The following is a 15252-nucleotide window of genomic DNA, read 5'->3' as shown; positions in this document are numbered from 1 at the left end:
TTAACTTTTCAGTGGCCAGAATGTTAGTAACAGAATATTCTGTTAAGCAGACAGGCAAAATTCTTGGGTCCTCTTATACATTTTACTAACAGGATTTGTGCCCAAGGGATCTGTCTCACTACCTGGGAAGAATGGAGATTCTCAGAGAGAGATAGAGTAAGGGGCAAACCTAAAGAGCACATAGAAACCTCTATTACATTTTAATATCTCCTATGAACCTATTAAAAACTGGCTTAGCTTCCAGGAGAAATGGTCTTGATAATCTCACTCAAAGTCAAATATTTGTAGCATCCCACATCTGCCAGTCATTAACCTTGTGCCTATGGCAAGATGCATCTCTTTTGGAGCCTCTTGTTAGAGAGAAAGAAAAAGAGACAGAGACCGAGACCGAGAGAGAGAGAAAGAGAGAGAGAGAACCCTCCAATAGGGTATGGTCACATCACTACCCTTTTTCCTCCATTTCTCCTTCCCATCAGGATTTTGGGCATGCACATAAATGCACTCAATGTTTTTTCCAAGCCACTAAGGCCAGAATTTGAACCACAGTTGGCCAAGTGGGATTCAGCTCCGTTAACCACTGACCTACAGGGCCAGCCCAATATAAGTTATTTTAAAGATCAAATGCTGAATATGAGCTGTATTAAAAATTCTGAAGCACAATAAATATATTAAATTATTATGAACACTGATAGAAATTTTACTCAATGTCATCTAAAGCAACAAATTATACCAGGGAGTAGTAAATTATGTTATTGGCTCATCTCATTCTTTCAATCACAGAATTTGAAAAGGTCTTTGCAATGATCTGTTCTAACTTTTGATACAATACATGAAGCTTCTGTATAATATTCAAGGTAAGTAGTTTGATGCAGCAATTAAAATCTAGCACAATTTAAAAGAATAAACAAAGAGGCGAAAGAAAGGGGCTAAAAAAAAGGTAAGTAGTTTGACTCTTGCTTGAATAGAGAACAAAACAACTCACCATCTCAGGGTATTTAATTTTATTTTTGAAAAGCTTTAACTATTAGAAACTTATATTAGCTTTTCTCTAATTTCTTCTTAATCTAACGTTAGTGCAGTGCCCAACAGAATAGGTGTTCAATAAATTTAGTTGAATGAATAAATCAGTTCTAATTCTGCTTTCCAAAACAGTTTAGGACACTTTTCACCTAACTGGCTTTCAAGTATTTGAAGATTACTGTTATGTCTCCCCCAAGTCATAGTTTCCTTTTCTATATGATAAATATCTTTAGTCCCATCAGTTGTTTCTCACAGCTACAAGAGACAGTTTGACCTGCTGGGTCTAATTCAAAACCAGCCCAAATCTAGCATACTGAAATCCAAGTTTAAATATAACCTTCACTGGCCAGCTCCATGGCCTGGTGGTTAAGGTGGCTAGATCCTACATGGCCAACTACATGGTTCAAGTCCTGGAGTGAGCAGATTGACAAACATACCAGATCCATGTGTGCACATGCCCAAAATCTTGAAAAGGAGGGAGAGTGAGAAGAGAAGGGATTTTAGCATGACCATACCCCATAGGAGATGCTTTCTCCCCCGCCCCTCTGGCAAGCATACATACCCTGTAGCAAAAAATCAAAAACACACACAAAAACATAACCTTCCAAAGATCTCTAGACTTCCGTTTTAACCTCTTGTCTAACCTTCAACATTAACCCTCTTCCTAACCTATCCAACTTTCTTCTTAACCATGGGCTCTAACTCTACTGGTAATATTTAATCGAATATGTTCTCTAAACTGTATGGGCCACCCATACCTAGCACTGATTCTGTAAATCAAGTACCTTAATCTCGCTGAACTGAGCTACATAGTTTTCCATGGTCCTCAAAGCCTGGTCAGCCAGTTTTTCTTCATAGTCTTCCCAAAGAAGATCATTATTCTGTGGGAGAGACAAAGCCTGGTTAGGGATTCACTTTTCAACAATTGCCTTCCAGGGAAGTATCCAAACTCTTTTTTCCCCTTGTTTTTAGCACTGAGAATGTCATGTTGGGGAAGTGTCAGAGAAAAAAAAAAAAGAAGACAAACTCTTGCCCTAAGGAACTTCCCTGTAGGAGATTGGACATACATTCAGGGATTGAGAACAGGAACACATGATAAGAGCCCTGGACTCTAGAAGGATAGGCAAGTTTGGGAACATGAGGTTAGTTTTCAAAAACAAGAGATTAAGGGGACCAGCAGTTAGCGTAATGGCTATGTCACTGAACTCCCATGTAGTCGACTGCGGTTCGAGTCCTGGACCCAGTGGCGCATGTGCGTATGTGCCCATGATCCTGAGAGGAGAATGGAGGAGAAGGGATTGCGGCGTGGCCGTACCCCCTGTGGGTGACTTCTCTTTTTCTGTCTCTCTGTCTCTGTCTTTCTGGCGAGTGCATGCGCCCTATAGCAAAAACCTCTCTTAAAACAAAACAAAACAAAACAAAACAAGAGATTAGGGAAAACCTTAACAGTTACAACTTTTTCATGTAACCTCTGACTGAAACTAAACAGACAATGTGAACTTAGTTTTCATATTTTCTTAGATGAAGAAGCTGAGCTGTGAGATGAGAACAGAAGTAAGTGCTAAAGAACACAAAAGCCCATGTTGCTCTTACCCCTACGATGGCCTTCAGTTCCTCATGACCTTCCCATTCGCTGCTATAGATCTCCTGCAGAGTTTCTGACACTCTCTTTGAACTCTCATGCATCACTGAAAGGAAAAACTCTGTCCAGTCATAAAGTTTCCAAAAAGTAGTTTGGTACCATCACATGGGTGACCCTGCCAGAAGGTGTTGTGTACTTGTCAGAGAAAGAGAGACCCCCATACCTCACCCCACAATCCTTTCTCCTCTAGTTCTCCTTCCCATCAGGATTTTGGGCATGCACATAAATGCACTCAATGTTTTTTCCAAGCCACTAAGGCCAGAATTTGAACCACAGTTGGCCAAGTGGGATTCAGCTCCGTTAACCACTGACCTACAGGGCCAGCCCAATATAAGTTATTTTAAAGATCAAATGCTGAATATGAGCTGTATTAAAAATTCTGAAGCACAATAAATATATTAAATTATTATGAACACTGATAGAAATTTTACTCAATGTCATCTAAAGCAACAAATTATACCAGGGAGTAGTAAATTATGTTATTGGCTCATCTCATTCTTTCAATCACAGAATTTGAAAAGGTCTTTGCAATGATCTGTTCTAACTTTTGATACAATACATGAAGCTTCTGTATAATATTCAAGGTAAGTAGTTTGATGCAGCAATTAAAATCTAGCACAATTTAAAAGAATAAACAAAGAGGCGAAAGAAAGGGGCTAAAAAAAAGGTAAGTAGTTTGACTCTTGCTTGAATAGAGAACAAAACAACTCACCATCTCAGGGTATTTAATTTTATTTTTGAAAAGCTTTAACTATTAGAAACTTATATTAGCTTTTCTCTAATTTCTTCTTAATCTAACGTTAGTGCAGTGCCCAACAGAATAGGTGTTCAATAAATTTAGTTGAATGAATAAATCAGTTCTAATTCTGCTTTCCAAAACAGTTTAGGACACTTTTCACCTAACTGGCTTTCAAGTATTTGAAGATTACTGTTATGTCTCCCCCAAGTCATAGTTTCCTTTTCTATATGATAAATATCTTTAGTCCCATCAGTTGTTTCTCACAGCTACAAGAGACAGTTTGACCTGCTGGGTCTAATTCAAAACCAGCCCAAATCTAGCATACTGAAATCCAAGTTTAAATATAACCTTCACTGGCCAGCTCCATGGCCTGGTGGTTAAGGTGGCTAGATCCTACATGGCCAACTACATGGTTCAAGTCCTGGAGTGAGCAGATTGACAAACATACCAGATCCATGTGTGCACATGCCCAAAATCTTGAAAAGGAGGGAGAGTGAGAAGAGAAGGGATTTTAGCATGACCATACCCCATAGGAGATGCTTTCTCCCCCGCCCCTCTGGCAAGCATACATACCCTGTAGCAAAAAATCAAAAACACACACAAAAACATAACCTTCCAAAGATCTCTAGACTTCCGTTTTAACCTCTTGTCTAACCTTCAACATTAACCCTCTTCCTAACCTATCCAACTTTCTTCTTAACCATGGGCTCTAACTCTACTGGTAATATTTAATCGAATATGTTCTCTAAACTGTATGGGCCACCCATACCTAGCACTGATTCTGTAAATCAAGTACCTTAATCTCGCTGAACTGAGCTACATAGTTTTCCATGGTCCTCAAAGCCTGGTCAGCCAGTTTTTCTTCATAGTCTTCCCAAAGAAGATCATTATTCTGTGGGAGAGACAAAGCCTGGTTAGGGATTCACTTTTCAACAATTGCCTTCCAGGGAAGTATCCAAACTCTTTTTTCCCCTTGTTTTTAGCACTGAGAATGTCATGTTGGGGAAGTGTCAGAGAAAAAAAAAAAAGAAGACAAACTCTTGCCCTAAGGAACTTCCCTGTAGGAGATTGGACATACATTCAGGGATTGAGAACAGGAACACATGATAAGAGCCCTGGACTCTAGAAGGATAGGCAAGTTTGGGAACATGAGGTTAGTTTTCAAAAACAAGAGATTAAGGGGACCAGCAGTTAGCGTAATGGCTATGTCACTGAACTCCCATGTAGTCGACTGCGGTTCGAGTCCTGGACCCAGTGGCGCATGTGCGTATGTGCCCATGATCCTGAGAGGAGAATGGAGGAGAAGGGATTGCGGCGTGGCCGTACCCCCTGTGGGGGCCTCCACTTTTTCTGTCTCTCTGTCTCTGTCTTTCTGGCGAGTGCATGCGCCCTATAGCAAAAACCTCTCTTAAAACAAAACAAAACAAAACAAAACAAGAGATTAGGGAAAACCTTAACAGTTACAACTTTTTCATGTAACCTCTGACTGAAACTAAACAGACAATGTGAACTTAGTTTTCATATTTTCTTAGATGAAGAAGCTGAGCTGTGAGATGAGAACAGAAGTAAGTGCTAAAGAACACAAAAGCCCATGTTGCTCTTACCCCTACGATGGCCTTCAGTTCCTCATGACCTTCCCATTCGCTGCTATAGATCTCCTGCAGAGTTTCTGACACTCTCTTTGAACTCTCATGCATCACTGAAAGGAAAAACTCTGTCCAGTCATAAAGTTTCCAAAAAGTAGTTTGGTACCATCACATGGGTGACACAATGGGTCCAATTTGAAAGGACAAACTCAAAAGGTTTACCCTATCAGTGAGGGAAGCTGGATGGGGCTTGAGTAACAAAGGTCACTCTTCATAGGTCTACAGAGTTTCAGGAATCAAGGGCAGGTAAGCATAAACCTAAGTATGGTTGTGTTTCCCCATTCCCCAGACATGTTAGTAGTTGCATAAATGCCCTCTGGATTCTCCTGTGTGTAATACCTACCTTTGACTGCACTAAGGAAATTCTTCAGATCCTTGTATAGCTTGTGGCCTTCTGCCTGAAAGGGAAAAGTGCCTTTGGTGACTAAAAAGATACATTTCAAAAGATGCTCCAGAGCTCTAAGTCAAAAGTAGGTTAAAAGCAGAAATTGAAAACAGCGTGGCGGTATCCACCTGTAGTCCTAGCTACCTAGGGGACTGAGGCAAAAGAACTGCTTTTGAGGGCAGCTTGGACAATACAATGAGGCTGTCATTTTAAAAAGGGGGGAAAAGGAGCATAAATCATTCCTGAAAGTTCTTTCTTTCTTTTTGAGAGATTTTTGCTGGAACTCAAACTGTATAGTTGGCCATATGGGATCCAGATGCCTTAATCACCATGCCACCTGGACGGTCCCATTCCATACTTTTTTTTTTTTTTTTTTGCTATAGGGCATATGTGCTTGCTGGAGAGAGAGAGGGAAAAAAAGTGAGAAATTACCCCTCTGAGAGGATGGCCATGCTACAATCCCTTCTCTTCCACTCTCCTCTTTGGATTTTGGACATACACACACATGCACCCAACATGATTTTTTTTTTTGAGAGATTTTTGCTATAGGGAGCATGTGCTTGCCAGAGAGAGAGACAGAAAGCGAGAAATCACTCCCCAGCGGGGATGGCCATGCTGCAATCCCTTCTCCTCCATTCTCCTCTCGGGATCTTGGGCACGCATGCACGCACACACGTTCAACGTGACTTTAAGCTACCAGCTCCGGTACTCAAACTGCGGTTGACTACATGGGAGACCAGAGACACAACCATTATACCAACTGCTGGTCCTTCAACATGATTTTTAGGCCTGCAAATCTGGGAATTGAACCATGGTTGGCCATGTGGGAATCTAGCAATTTAACCACCAGGCCACCTGCTGGCCCCCAACACATTTTTTTTTTCCTTTTAAAGATTTTTGCCATAGGGTGCATGTTTTTGCTGGAGAGGAGAGAGACAGTGAGAGACAAAATGAAAAATCACCCCCGAGGTGATGGTCAGGCCACAATCCCTTCTTCTCTAGTCTCCTCCCGGGATTTTGGGCACATACACATGAGCCCAGTATGATTTTCAAGTTGCCAGGTTTGGGTCTTGAACCATGGTAGGCCGTGTGAGAATCCAGAACCTTTAGCACTAAGCCACCAGCTGCTCCGACTCTCTCCACCCCATTTTTTTTAAAGACAACTATCATGTGCCTTTCTACCAAGTCTTCTTTCTGGTGGGTTTCCTTAATTGTTCCTCATCATGTTATTTAAAGCCCTTTTCTGGTCTCTTCCCATTCTGGTTTCTTTCCTATGTGTGTGTGAACTCCAATTTCTAGAAAACGTGTAAAAAGGAAGTTTAGAGCAGAGAGTTGATGTTTTGGAGCCTGACTTCAGTAGTGTGGGACTGGACTGAGAGGTGCAGCTACTTCAAGGGTACTCTACAAAGCCAACTTAAATGACAGAACAGATCAGTTCAGGGGATGAAGTATTCGAAATCCAAAGTACATTATTCAGTGTGCCATAAAGTACTTTTTTTAAAGAATTATTTTATTTCATTTTATTTATTCATTCATTATTTTAATTTGACCAGAGAGAGACAGAGAGAGAAGGAGAGAGAGAGAGAGAGAGAAAGAAAGCCACCAGGTCCAGGACTCAAACCATGATCAGCTATGTGGAATCTTCAGTGCCTTAAACACCATGCCACCTGCTGGTCCCCCAGAAAGTACTTCTTGTGAATTTGTTCATTGGCTTTTGGCTGTGTTCAGTACTACATATGCTATTAAGCACACAAAAGGTTGAAAAAACATTATGGGATTAAAAAAATAAAAATTAAAAAAGAAATCTATCTAATGACTTAAAATTTTCTGTGGAAATCTTTGGGAAAAGATCACTATTATTTAATTTTCAGGCACACACGCACATGCACCCAGTGTGTTTCAAGCCTCTGAGTCCAGCACTTGAACCGTGGTTGGTCTTGTGGGAGTTCGGGGCCTTAACCACTATACCACCTGCTGGTCCCCACTTTGAGAGTTCTAAAACTATAATAGTCAAGGTTCGAAAGAGCTTTGAAGGAGTTCTGGGCTAGCCCCATGGCCAAGTAGTTAAGGGAGTTGGATCCTTCACAGCCAATCCTGGACCTGGTGCCTTGCAAGAGCATACTGGACTTGTGTGTGTACATGGTGAAAACTCTGACAGGGTGGAAAAATGGAAGAAAAAAATATTGTAATGTGACCAATAATGGTCACATTACATTAGGGGATGCTTTCTTCCTCTCTCTCTCTCTCTGTATCTCTTGAGCAAGGAAGAATACATACCCTCTAGCAAAAAATTTTAAAAAGAAGAAAAAAAAAGAGTTCTGGAGATTATGGAAATTAACAAGGGGCCTCGCCTCAGTAATGCAGGTTATGGATTCAGATCCTTGGTCAACCTAAAACACACCAGGCATGCATGCCAAAGATTCTGACTAGCTGGAGGGCTAGATGAAGGGGATCATGGAGTGAAGAGACCCTGTCAAGGGTATCTCTCTCTCTTCTTTCTTTCTCATGAAACAACTATAATAAACAGAAATATTAGGGCTGAAGAAAATTACTTTAATCAAAGTTACTATGTATGATTGTGTACTATTCAAAACTGGGGGTTACTATTTATATCATAGTCCAGAAAATGTGAATATCTTCTGCTCTTCACTACACCTGACAAAAGCCCACTTTAGAATTAAGCCTCTTAGTCACAATGTTTTTCCTTTATGCTCTTTCTTTTGAGGAGATGAAGTATGGTGGGTATGTATGGAGGTAGCAGTGATGGGAAGAAGTAGGGAGAAGATGGGACAGCACTGGTATCATTTCCATACTGCCTTGAAATGTCTCTAGGCTGAATCATCCCAGTCTCTTCCTCCTTTTCTGACCGATATGACTCTTACAGTCTTAGGTTCTTACTTGTCTGGGAGTCAAGAAACTTAGTTCTACCCTCGACTAGCAAGTTATTCCACTTTTCTGGCTTCAGTTTCCTCATCTATAAATGCAGGGTAAGGCCATCTCTAGCTCTAAATCTTATGATTTTATCACCCTGCTTTCTGAATCCTTGCCAAATTCTTGGCATTGCCATAAAGAGTCTGAGTCAGTCTTTCTCACCCTTTATATAAACAGTCCCAGCCCTTAGTTAATGAACCACTCACTGTGGAAGTTTGTCCTAAGCACTCAAGTGGACAGAGCTAGGTCCTAAGAGACTGGTATGCTAAGGATGGAGAACGCTCTTATCTTGGGGTACCCTACCTACTGGAAAAAAATAGACTCAGATACCCAGGAAAACAAGTGTAGCTAGCATGACCAAAGCCAAGCAAGTGCTGATAATGTTTGATGTAATGGAGATCCAGGAGGAAAAGATGAAGATAAATTGTTAGACTTTGTTTAATTTTTAGTTTTCACTCTAAGGCATGTGTGCTCATGTGTACATGAGAGAGAGAGAGTGAAATCACCCCTCCCAGGGGGTATGGCCATGCTAAAATCCCTTCTCCATTTTCCTCTCAGGATTATGGCCATGCACACATGAGTGCTTTGCATGTTTATCAAGCTGCCAGCTCTAGGACTTGAACTGTAGTCAGTTACTCCTGGCTCTTTCAGACAAGGTTTCCAGTGACCATACTGCCCCCTAGTTTGTGACTGTCATGCTTTGGCTTTCCAATGAGGTAGGATCACAGGCCTCTGCCACCATGCCCAGTTCTCATTGTGTGGTTTTTTTTTTTTTTTTTAATGTTTATTCTTTTTTCTTTCTTTTTTTCTTTCTTTCTTTCTTTCTTTTTTTTTTTGAGAGGTTTTTGCTATAGGGCACGTGCGCTTGCCAGACAGACAGAGAGAGACAGAGAGACAGAAAGCGAGAAATCACCCCCCAGGGGGGATGGTCACGCCACAATCCCTTCTCCTCCATTCTCCTCTCGGGATCTTGGGCACGCACACACACACGCCCGGCGTGAGTTCTAAGCCACCGGGTCCAGGATGCGAACCGCGGTCGACTACGTGGGAATCCAGAGACATAGCCATTACACTAACTGCTGGTTCCCTATTCTTTATTCTTGATGTACTTTATGATTGGTTGGAATGAGTAAATGTTTTATGAAAAACATTGTTAGTGTGATAATGGTACTATGGTTACATTTTATTTTATTTAGAATTATTTATTTAATTTTATTTATTTATTATTATTTTTAAATTTGACCAATGAGAGAGTGAGGGAAAGTGAGAAAGCAAATTGCCAAGTTTGAGACTTGAACCACAGTCAGTAAGTCATGTGGTAGTCCAGCACCTTAACTACCACGCCACCTGCTGGACCCAGTGATTACATTTTAAAACAGTCTTTAAATTTAGATTCATAAAGAAATTTTTATGAATAAGATAGTATACTACCTGGAATTTACTTCATAATTCAAGAGAGAAGAAAGTGAGTGAGGACATATATGATACAAAATTGTCTATTAATTGATAAATTATTAAAGCTGAATGATGGGCACATACAGGCATATTAATAGTATATGGGCTAGCCGGTGGTGTGGTAGTTGGGGTAGTTGGATCCTGCATGACTGGCTGCAATGTTTGAGTTCCAGAGCTGGTAGTTTAAAAGGTACACCAGGTATATGTGCATGGAGAGGGAACTGTAGCATGACCATTCCCAGTTGGGGGGGGAGGTGCTTCCTCACTTTCTCTCTCTTTCTCTCTCTGGCAGGTACGTGCACCTTCTAACAAATTAAGAAAACAGAAAGTTTCATTATCTTTGTATATGTTTGATTTTTTTCCATTTAGGCTGCCAGCCCTGTGGCCTAGTAGTTAAGAGAGTTGGATCCCACATGGATCACTGAATGATTTGAATCCCAACCTTGGCAGCTTGAGAAACACACCAGGTGTGTGTGTGTATGTGCCCAAAATTTCAACAGGATGGAGAGAAGAAGGAGAAGTGATTGTAGTGTAAGCATGTTCCATTGGGGGAGTGCTTTCTCCCTCTCACTCTGTTTCTGGTGAGTCCACACACATATGCACTGCATGATTTTCAAGCCACCAGGGCCAGGATTCAAACCATGGTCAGCCACGTAGGACCTAGCTCCCTTAACAAGGCTATGGTGCTGGTCCCTAATTTGTTTCCTTTATAATAAATTTTAAGTAGAATACTTTCCTGAGTTCTGAAAGTCATTCTGGTGGATTATTAAACCTGAGCAAGTGGTAGGAACCCTAAGGACCAGCAAGTGGCATAATGATTATGTCGCTGGACTCCTATGTAGTCGACCACAGTTTGAGTCCCAGACTTGGTGGCTTGAAACTCACACAGGGCATGTGTGCATGTGTGCCTAAAAACCCAAGAGGAAAACAGAGGAGAAGGGATATAGCATGGCCACTCCCGTTGGGGGGGTGAGTTCCCACTTTCTGTCTCTCTGTCTTTTCTATCTCTCTAGCAAGCACACATGTCCTAGAGCAAAAACCTCTATAATAAAAAAAATATTAAAAATGTAAAAAGGTGGTAGGAACCCCAAAATTTGTAGTCAGTTGGTCAGAAATGCAGGTGGCCTGGGAATCCCAGAGTTTGCAACTATTGCCTAAAGTAAGGGCAATCTTGTCCTACAAGACTGTGCCCTTAACCTGTGAAATTTTACTTAACTCTGGGAAGCGTGAGAATCGTATTGCAATAGGATGTATATTTAAGTTAATAATTTCCTTCTTTTGGGGCCAGCAGGTAGTATGGTGGTTGAGAGTGCTGGATTCCCACAAGGCAGACTGCAGTTCGAGTTCCGGACCTGGCTGCTTGATTTCTCACTTTCCCTCTCTCTCTCTCACTCTGTCCCTCTCTGGTCAAATAAAAATAAATAAATAAAGCTAAATAAAAATAATTATTAAAAAAAATTTCCTTCTTTTATAAGAGAGGGTAGCAATCTCCAAGACTAATATAAACTTTAAATGAGATGATATACATAAAGCACCACACATGATCCCTTGCACTTGGAAAATCAAATATCCCATGGAGGTCTGACAAGTGGCATGGTGGTTGAGGGTGCTGGATTCCCAGATGGCCAACTGTCGTTCAAGTCCCGGACCTGATGGCTTGCATTTTCACTCCCCACCCTGTCAAATTAAAATAATAATGATAATAAATAAAGTTAAATGGAAAAAATTATTTAAAAAATAATATCCCATGGAGGTTAAACCTCTGTTACCCATTTTTTTCTTTCTTTCTTTTTTTTTTTTTTGGAGAGGTTTTTGCTATAGGGCGCGTGCGCTCACCAGAGAGAGAGACATAGAGACAGAAAGCGAGAAATCACCCCCCAGTGGGGATGGCCACACCGCAGTTCCTTCTCTTCCATTGTCCTCTCAGGATCTTGGGCATGCATGCACATGTACCTGGCATGAGTTTAAGCCACCGGGTCCAGGACTTGAACCATGGTTGGCTACATGGGAGTTCAGCGACATAGCCATTACACTAACTGCTGGTCCCCCACCCATGTCTTAATGTAAATTTTTTATGTGAAATTATCCACAGTACCCAGTTGAGGCAGTAGAACAATAAGAATAGGAGGCTTACTTGTGGAAATGATAGATGAAAGATGGAGGAATTATTTTAGACTAAAGAGTTAAGTGGGAAAAATGTAGTGAACAAAGAAATGTAAAAAACAAAGTACAATGAAGATGAGAAGAGCCCTAAGGTGGGAGAGAGGCACCCTGAGAAAGTGAATAATCCAAAAACAAAGGTAGCAGAGGTTCATGTTGATGTTGTCCATGGATGTGGTGATGCCACTGTACCTTCAAGTCCTGAGGGAACTATTAGAAAAAAAGAACAGTTATCTGTCCCCTAAAATCCTAAGGTCAGCAAGACTAGGGAAGATAAGTTTCTCTGGTTCCCAGAGGAAGGATAAACAGCAGGTCACCCTATGCCCCTTATCCTGTGGGAGGATGGATAGCTGGTTTGCAGAACCTACTGTTCTTCTGCCACTCAGCCCTCAAGTCTTTGATATTCTCCAAGTTTCCCTCTCCACCCTCTAGATTACCTGTTGTTGGTAGAAATTGTTGGCACTTTGTTCAAATCGCTCATCTTTGGTTTCTACAGTTTTCCCCAGTTTCTGCAGTACCTGTGAACATAAGATGAAAAGGCCCATAAGGTTATAGTCAAGTCTCTCCTATCCGTTGGCCTTGTATGACCTGGCTTCTTTCAAAGTCTCAGATGCATGGGTTATCCCTCCTGTCATCCCTATAGAATTAGGAATATAACATGTCACTGAAAAAAAAATTCTATTTTTTAAATTTTTTTCCTATTGGGAGAACGAAGGGGTATGTAGCACGGTGCTAAAGGGTGTATATAAAGCTCAGAATAAGGTATATCTTCCTGAAATGCTGTTGTTAAAGTGGTTTTGTTTTTTGCTTATTAAGGAAAAGGAGGGGGGCATTATACTTAAAAATGGATTAATGAGAAAAATGTAAAATGTACATTGCTTTTGAAGATAAAATATGAACCTTTAAGTCATTTTTCATTTGAAAGACCCTTTTCCAGTTAATCGCCACAGATTCTTCTAGACAGATGATGTTGGAGAGATAGGCAGGGAACTCTTCTCTCATGAGGGTCCTGTGGAAAACTTTGAGAAGTTCTAATACAAATGAAACGCAACCAGAAATGAATGCCATCCATGTCTGTCTCCGCTCAACAAGGAAACCTTAGAGTCAACCATCGGATTGTTTCAACACTAAAGGAAATGACACGAAGGTGAAAAATTCCCAGTCGGTTTTCAGAGGGGACTTCTCTTATAAACAAGTACATAATGACATATGGTAAGATGCCCTGGAACTTTTATCTATATCCCCTATCTTTTAAGGAAGTACTGCCCTACACCAGGCACAAGTTAGCACCTTAGGACTTGCCTTCAACTACTTCTTCCTCACCTTCTTCATCGAATCCTTCACCAGGTTCATCTCTGTGAACAATCCTTTGCTCTCTGGTCTCATTGCCATTGCCTTAGTCCAGGGTCTCACTGTTGCTCACCTGGCCTGTTCCAGTACCGTGCTACTACTGCTTAAAACCTTCTAGTGGTTGCTCATTTATCTACTTCTATAAGTGACAGTTCAAACTCTAGCATGCAAAAAGATCTCAATGGTCTGACCTTCATTAAGCCTCAGCTTTCATTCTTCCTTCTCTATGCTGGCCTCCCTTAATAACACTTTATCTTCCTGGAGAAGAAAACTCCATCCACACTGTTGCTTGTCACAGACTCTGATTCCTTTTTCTGAAATGCTCTTCCCCACCTTTTCTGTCAGGCAAGTATCTTTTTTTTTTTTTTAAGAGAGATTTTTGCTATAGGGCATGTGTGCTCACCAGAGACAGAGACAGAGATGGACAGCAAGAAATCACCCTCTGGGGGGATGGCCACACTGCAATCCCTTCTCCATTTCCCTCTTGGGATCTTGGACACGCACGCACATGTGCCTGGTGTGAGTTTTAAGCCACTGGGTCCAGGACTCAATCCGTGGTCGACTACGTGGAAGTTGCTGGTCCCAACCAGGCAATTATCTTTAAAAACCCAGTTCATACTCCATGTCTTCTGTAACACTTAACCACATCTATTTTATCCCATAAGTAAAGGTAATCACTCTCTCCTAAATGCTTACAACTTCTGTACCCTGCATACACTTCTATTACTGTTTTATTATTTATATTTACTTTTCTATGTCTCTAAAACTGTGAGTTCCTTGAGGACTAGGTACTTGCCTTACTCATTTAGATTTCTCAGTATACAGCAAACAGATACTTGATAACTGGATTGAGAAGGATACTGAGACTGATAAAGGAGAGGAAAAATGAACTGGGCCTTGAAGTACAATTTTGCTAGATTGGAATAGACTAAAAAGGTAAAGACAGAAAGAAGTTGCAGGATTCCAGTCAAAGACAACAGCATCAGTGAAATCATGACAGTATGCAACTTTATGGCAGCTTCATAAAATGGTTAAGCAAGGCTGGTTTAGGGTGTGTTATGGGGTAGGTGGGGAATGAAGCTAGAGAGATTGGAGTCTCATTATGACGAGCTTTGAATCACATGCAAGAGTGCCTGGACCTGGGATATATAGAAAGTTCTGTGTAGAAACTCTGACCCAGTGGTTCCTGTTTTTTCTTTCTTTCTTTTTGGTGAAAGATTTATGTTTTATTCCTGATAGAGTGTGTCCATACTCACATGACTTGAAAGAGAAAAGGAGAGGGAGAGACAGGGAAGCACCCTGGACAGGGTTTTATCATACAATACCCCTTCCTCCAATCCTCTAGCTTCTCAGGATCTTGGGCACATGCATGTGCATACCTGGCATATTTCAGGTCTACTGGGCCAGGTCTACTGGCAGCTGGCTGTTGTGGCTTCCAACTCTATGGTCCAGTATGCTACCAGATGTGCTACTTAGCTTAGGCCAAAGTCTGCACTCTTTATTTATTTTAATTAATTAATTAATTACACTAGAGGGGGAATGAGAGAGAGAGGACACAGCCCTCAACAGGGCCTTAGTCACACCATGATCCCCTTTCCTCCCATTCTCCATCCCATCAGGATCCTAGGCATATATGTGTATACCCAAAGTGTTTTTCAAGCTGCTGGTGCTGGGACTCACATCCTTATTGTCCATATGGAACCTGGCTTCCTGTGCACTTAACCATTAAGTAACCATTCAGCTACAGGGCTGGCCCCCGGGTCTCCATTCCTTTTTAAAAATTTAAAAAAATAATTATTTATTTACTTAATTTTGTTCGTTGTGATTATTTTTTAAATTTAACCAGAGAGAGACAGAGAAAGAAAGGGAAAGTGAGGGGATCAGCAGTTAGCGTAATGGCTAAATCACTGAACTCCCATGTATG

At 41.1% G+C, this 15252-nt stretch overlaps 1 protein-coding gene across 2 annotated transcripts in view; it reads right to left on the bottom strand.

Annotated features, from left to right (window-relative positions):
• Positions 1 to 12463, bottom strand: part of BIN2 (bridging integrator 2) — a 28825-nt gene extending 16362 nt beyond the window's left edge. The window contains exons 1-3 of one of the 2 annotated variants that reach the window (XM_027768155.1): positions 12416 to 12463; positions 5391 to 5445; positions 4198 to 4293 (exon numbers count right to left, since the gene is read on the bottom strand). In XM_027768155.1, coding sequence (XP_027623956.1) covers positions 4198 to 4233 — 36 coding nt within the window. In that variant the 5' untranslated portion in view covers positions 4234 to 4293; positions 5391 to 5445; positions 12416 to 12463. Of the gene's footprint in view, positions 1 to 1805; positions 1902 to 2613; positions 2705 to 4197; positions 4294 to 5390; positions 5446 to 12415 lie in introns of those variants that run through there. The other variant, XM_014584097.2, reaches the window with a different exon arrangement.
• Between the last annotated feature and the right edge of the window lie 2789 nt (positions 12464 to 15252).

The sequence above is a fragment of the Tupaia chinensis genome, unplaced genomic scaffold (genome assembly GCF_000334495.1).
Source record: "Tupaia chinensis unplaced genomic scaffold, TupChi_1.0 Scaffold145652_1, whole genome shotgun sequence".
Classification (NCBI taxonomy): Eukaryota; Metazoa; Chordata; class Mammalia; order Scandentia; family Tupaiidae; genus Tupaia; species Tupaia belangeri.
This window is presented reverse-complemented; position numbering and strand designations above follow the sequence as displayed.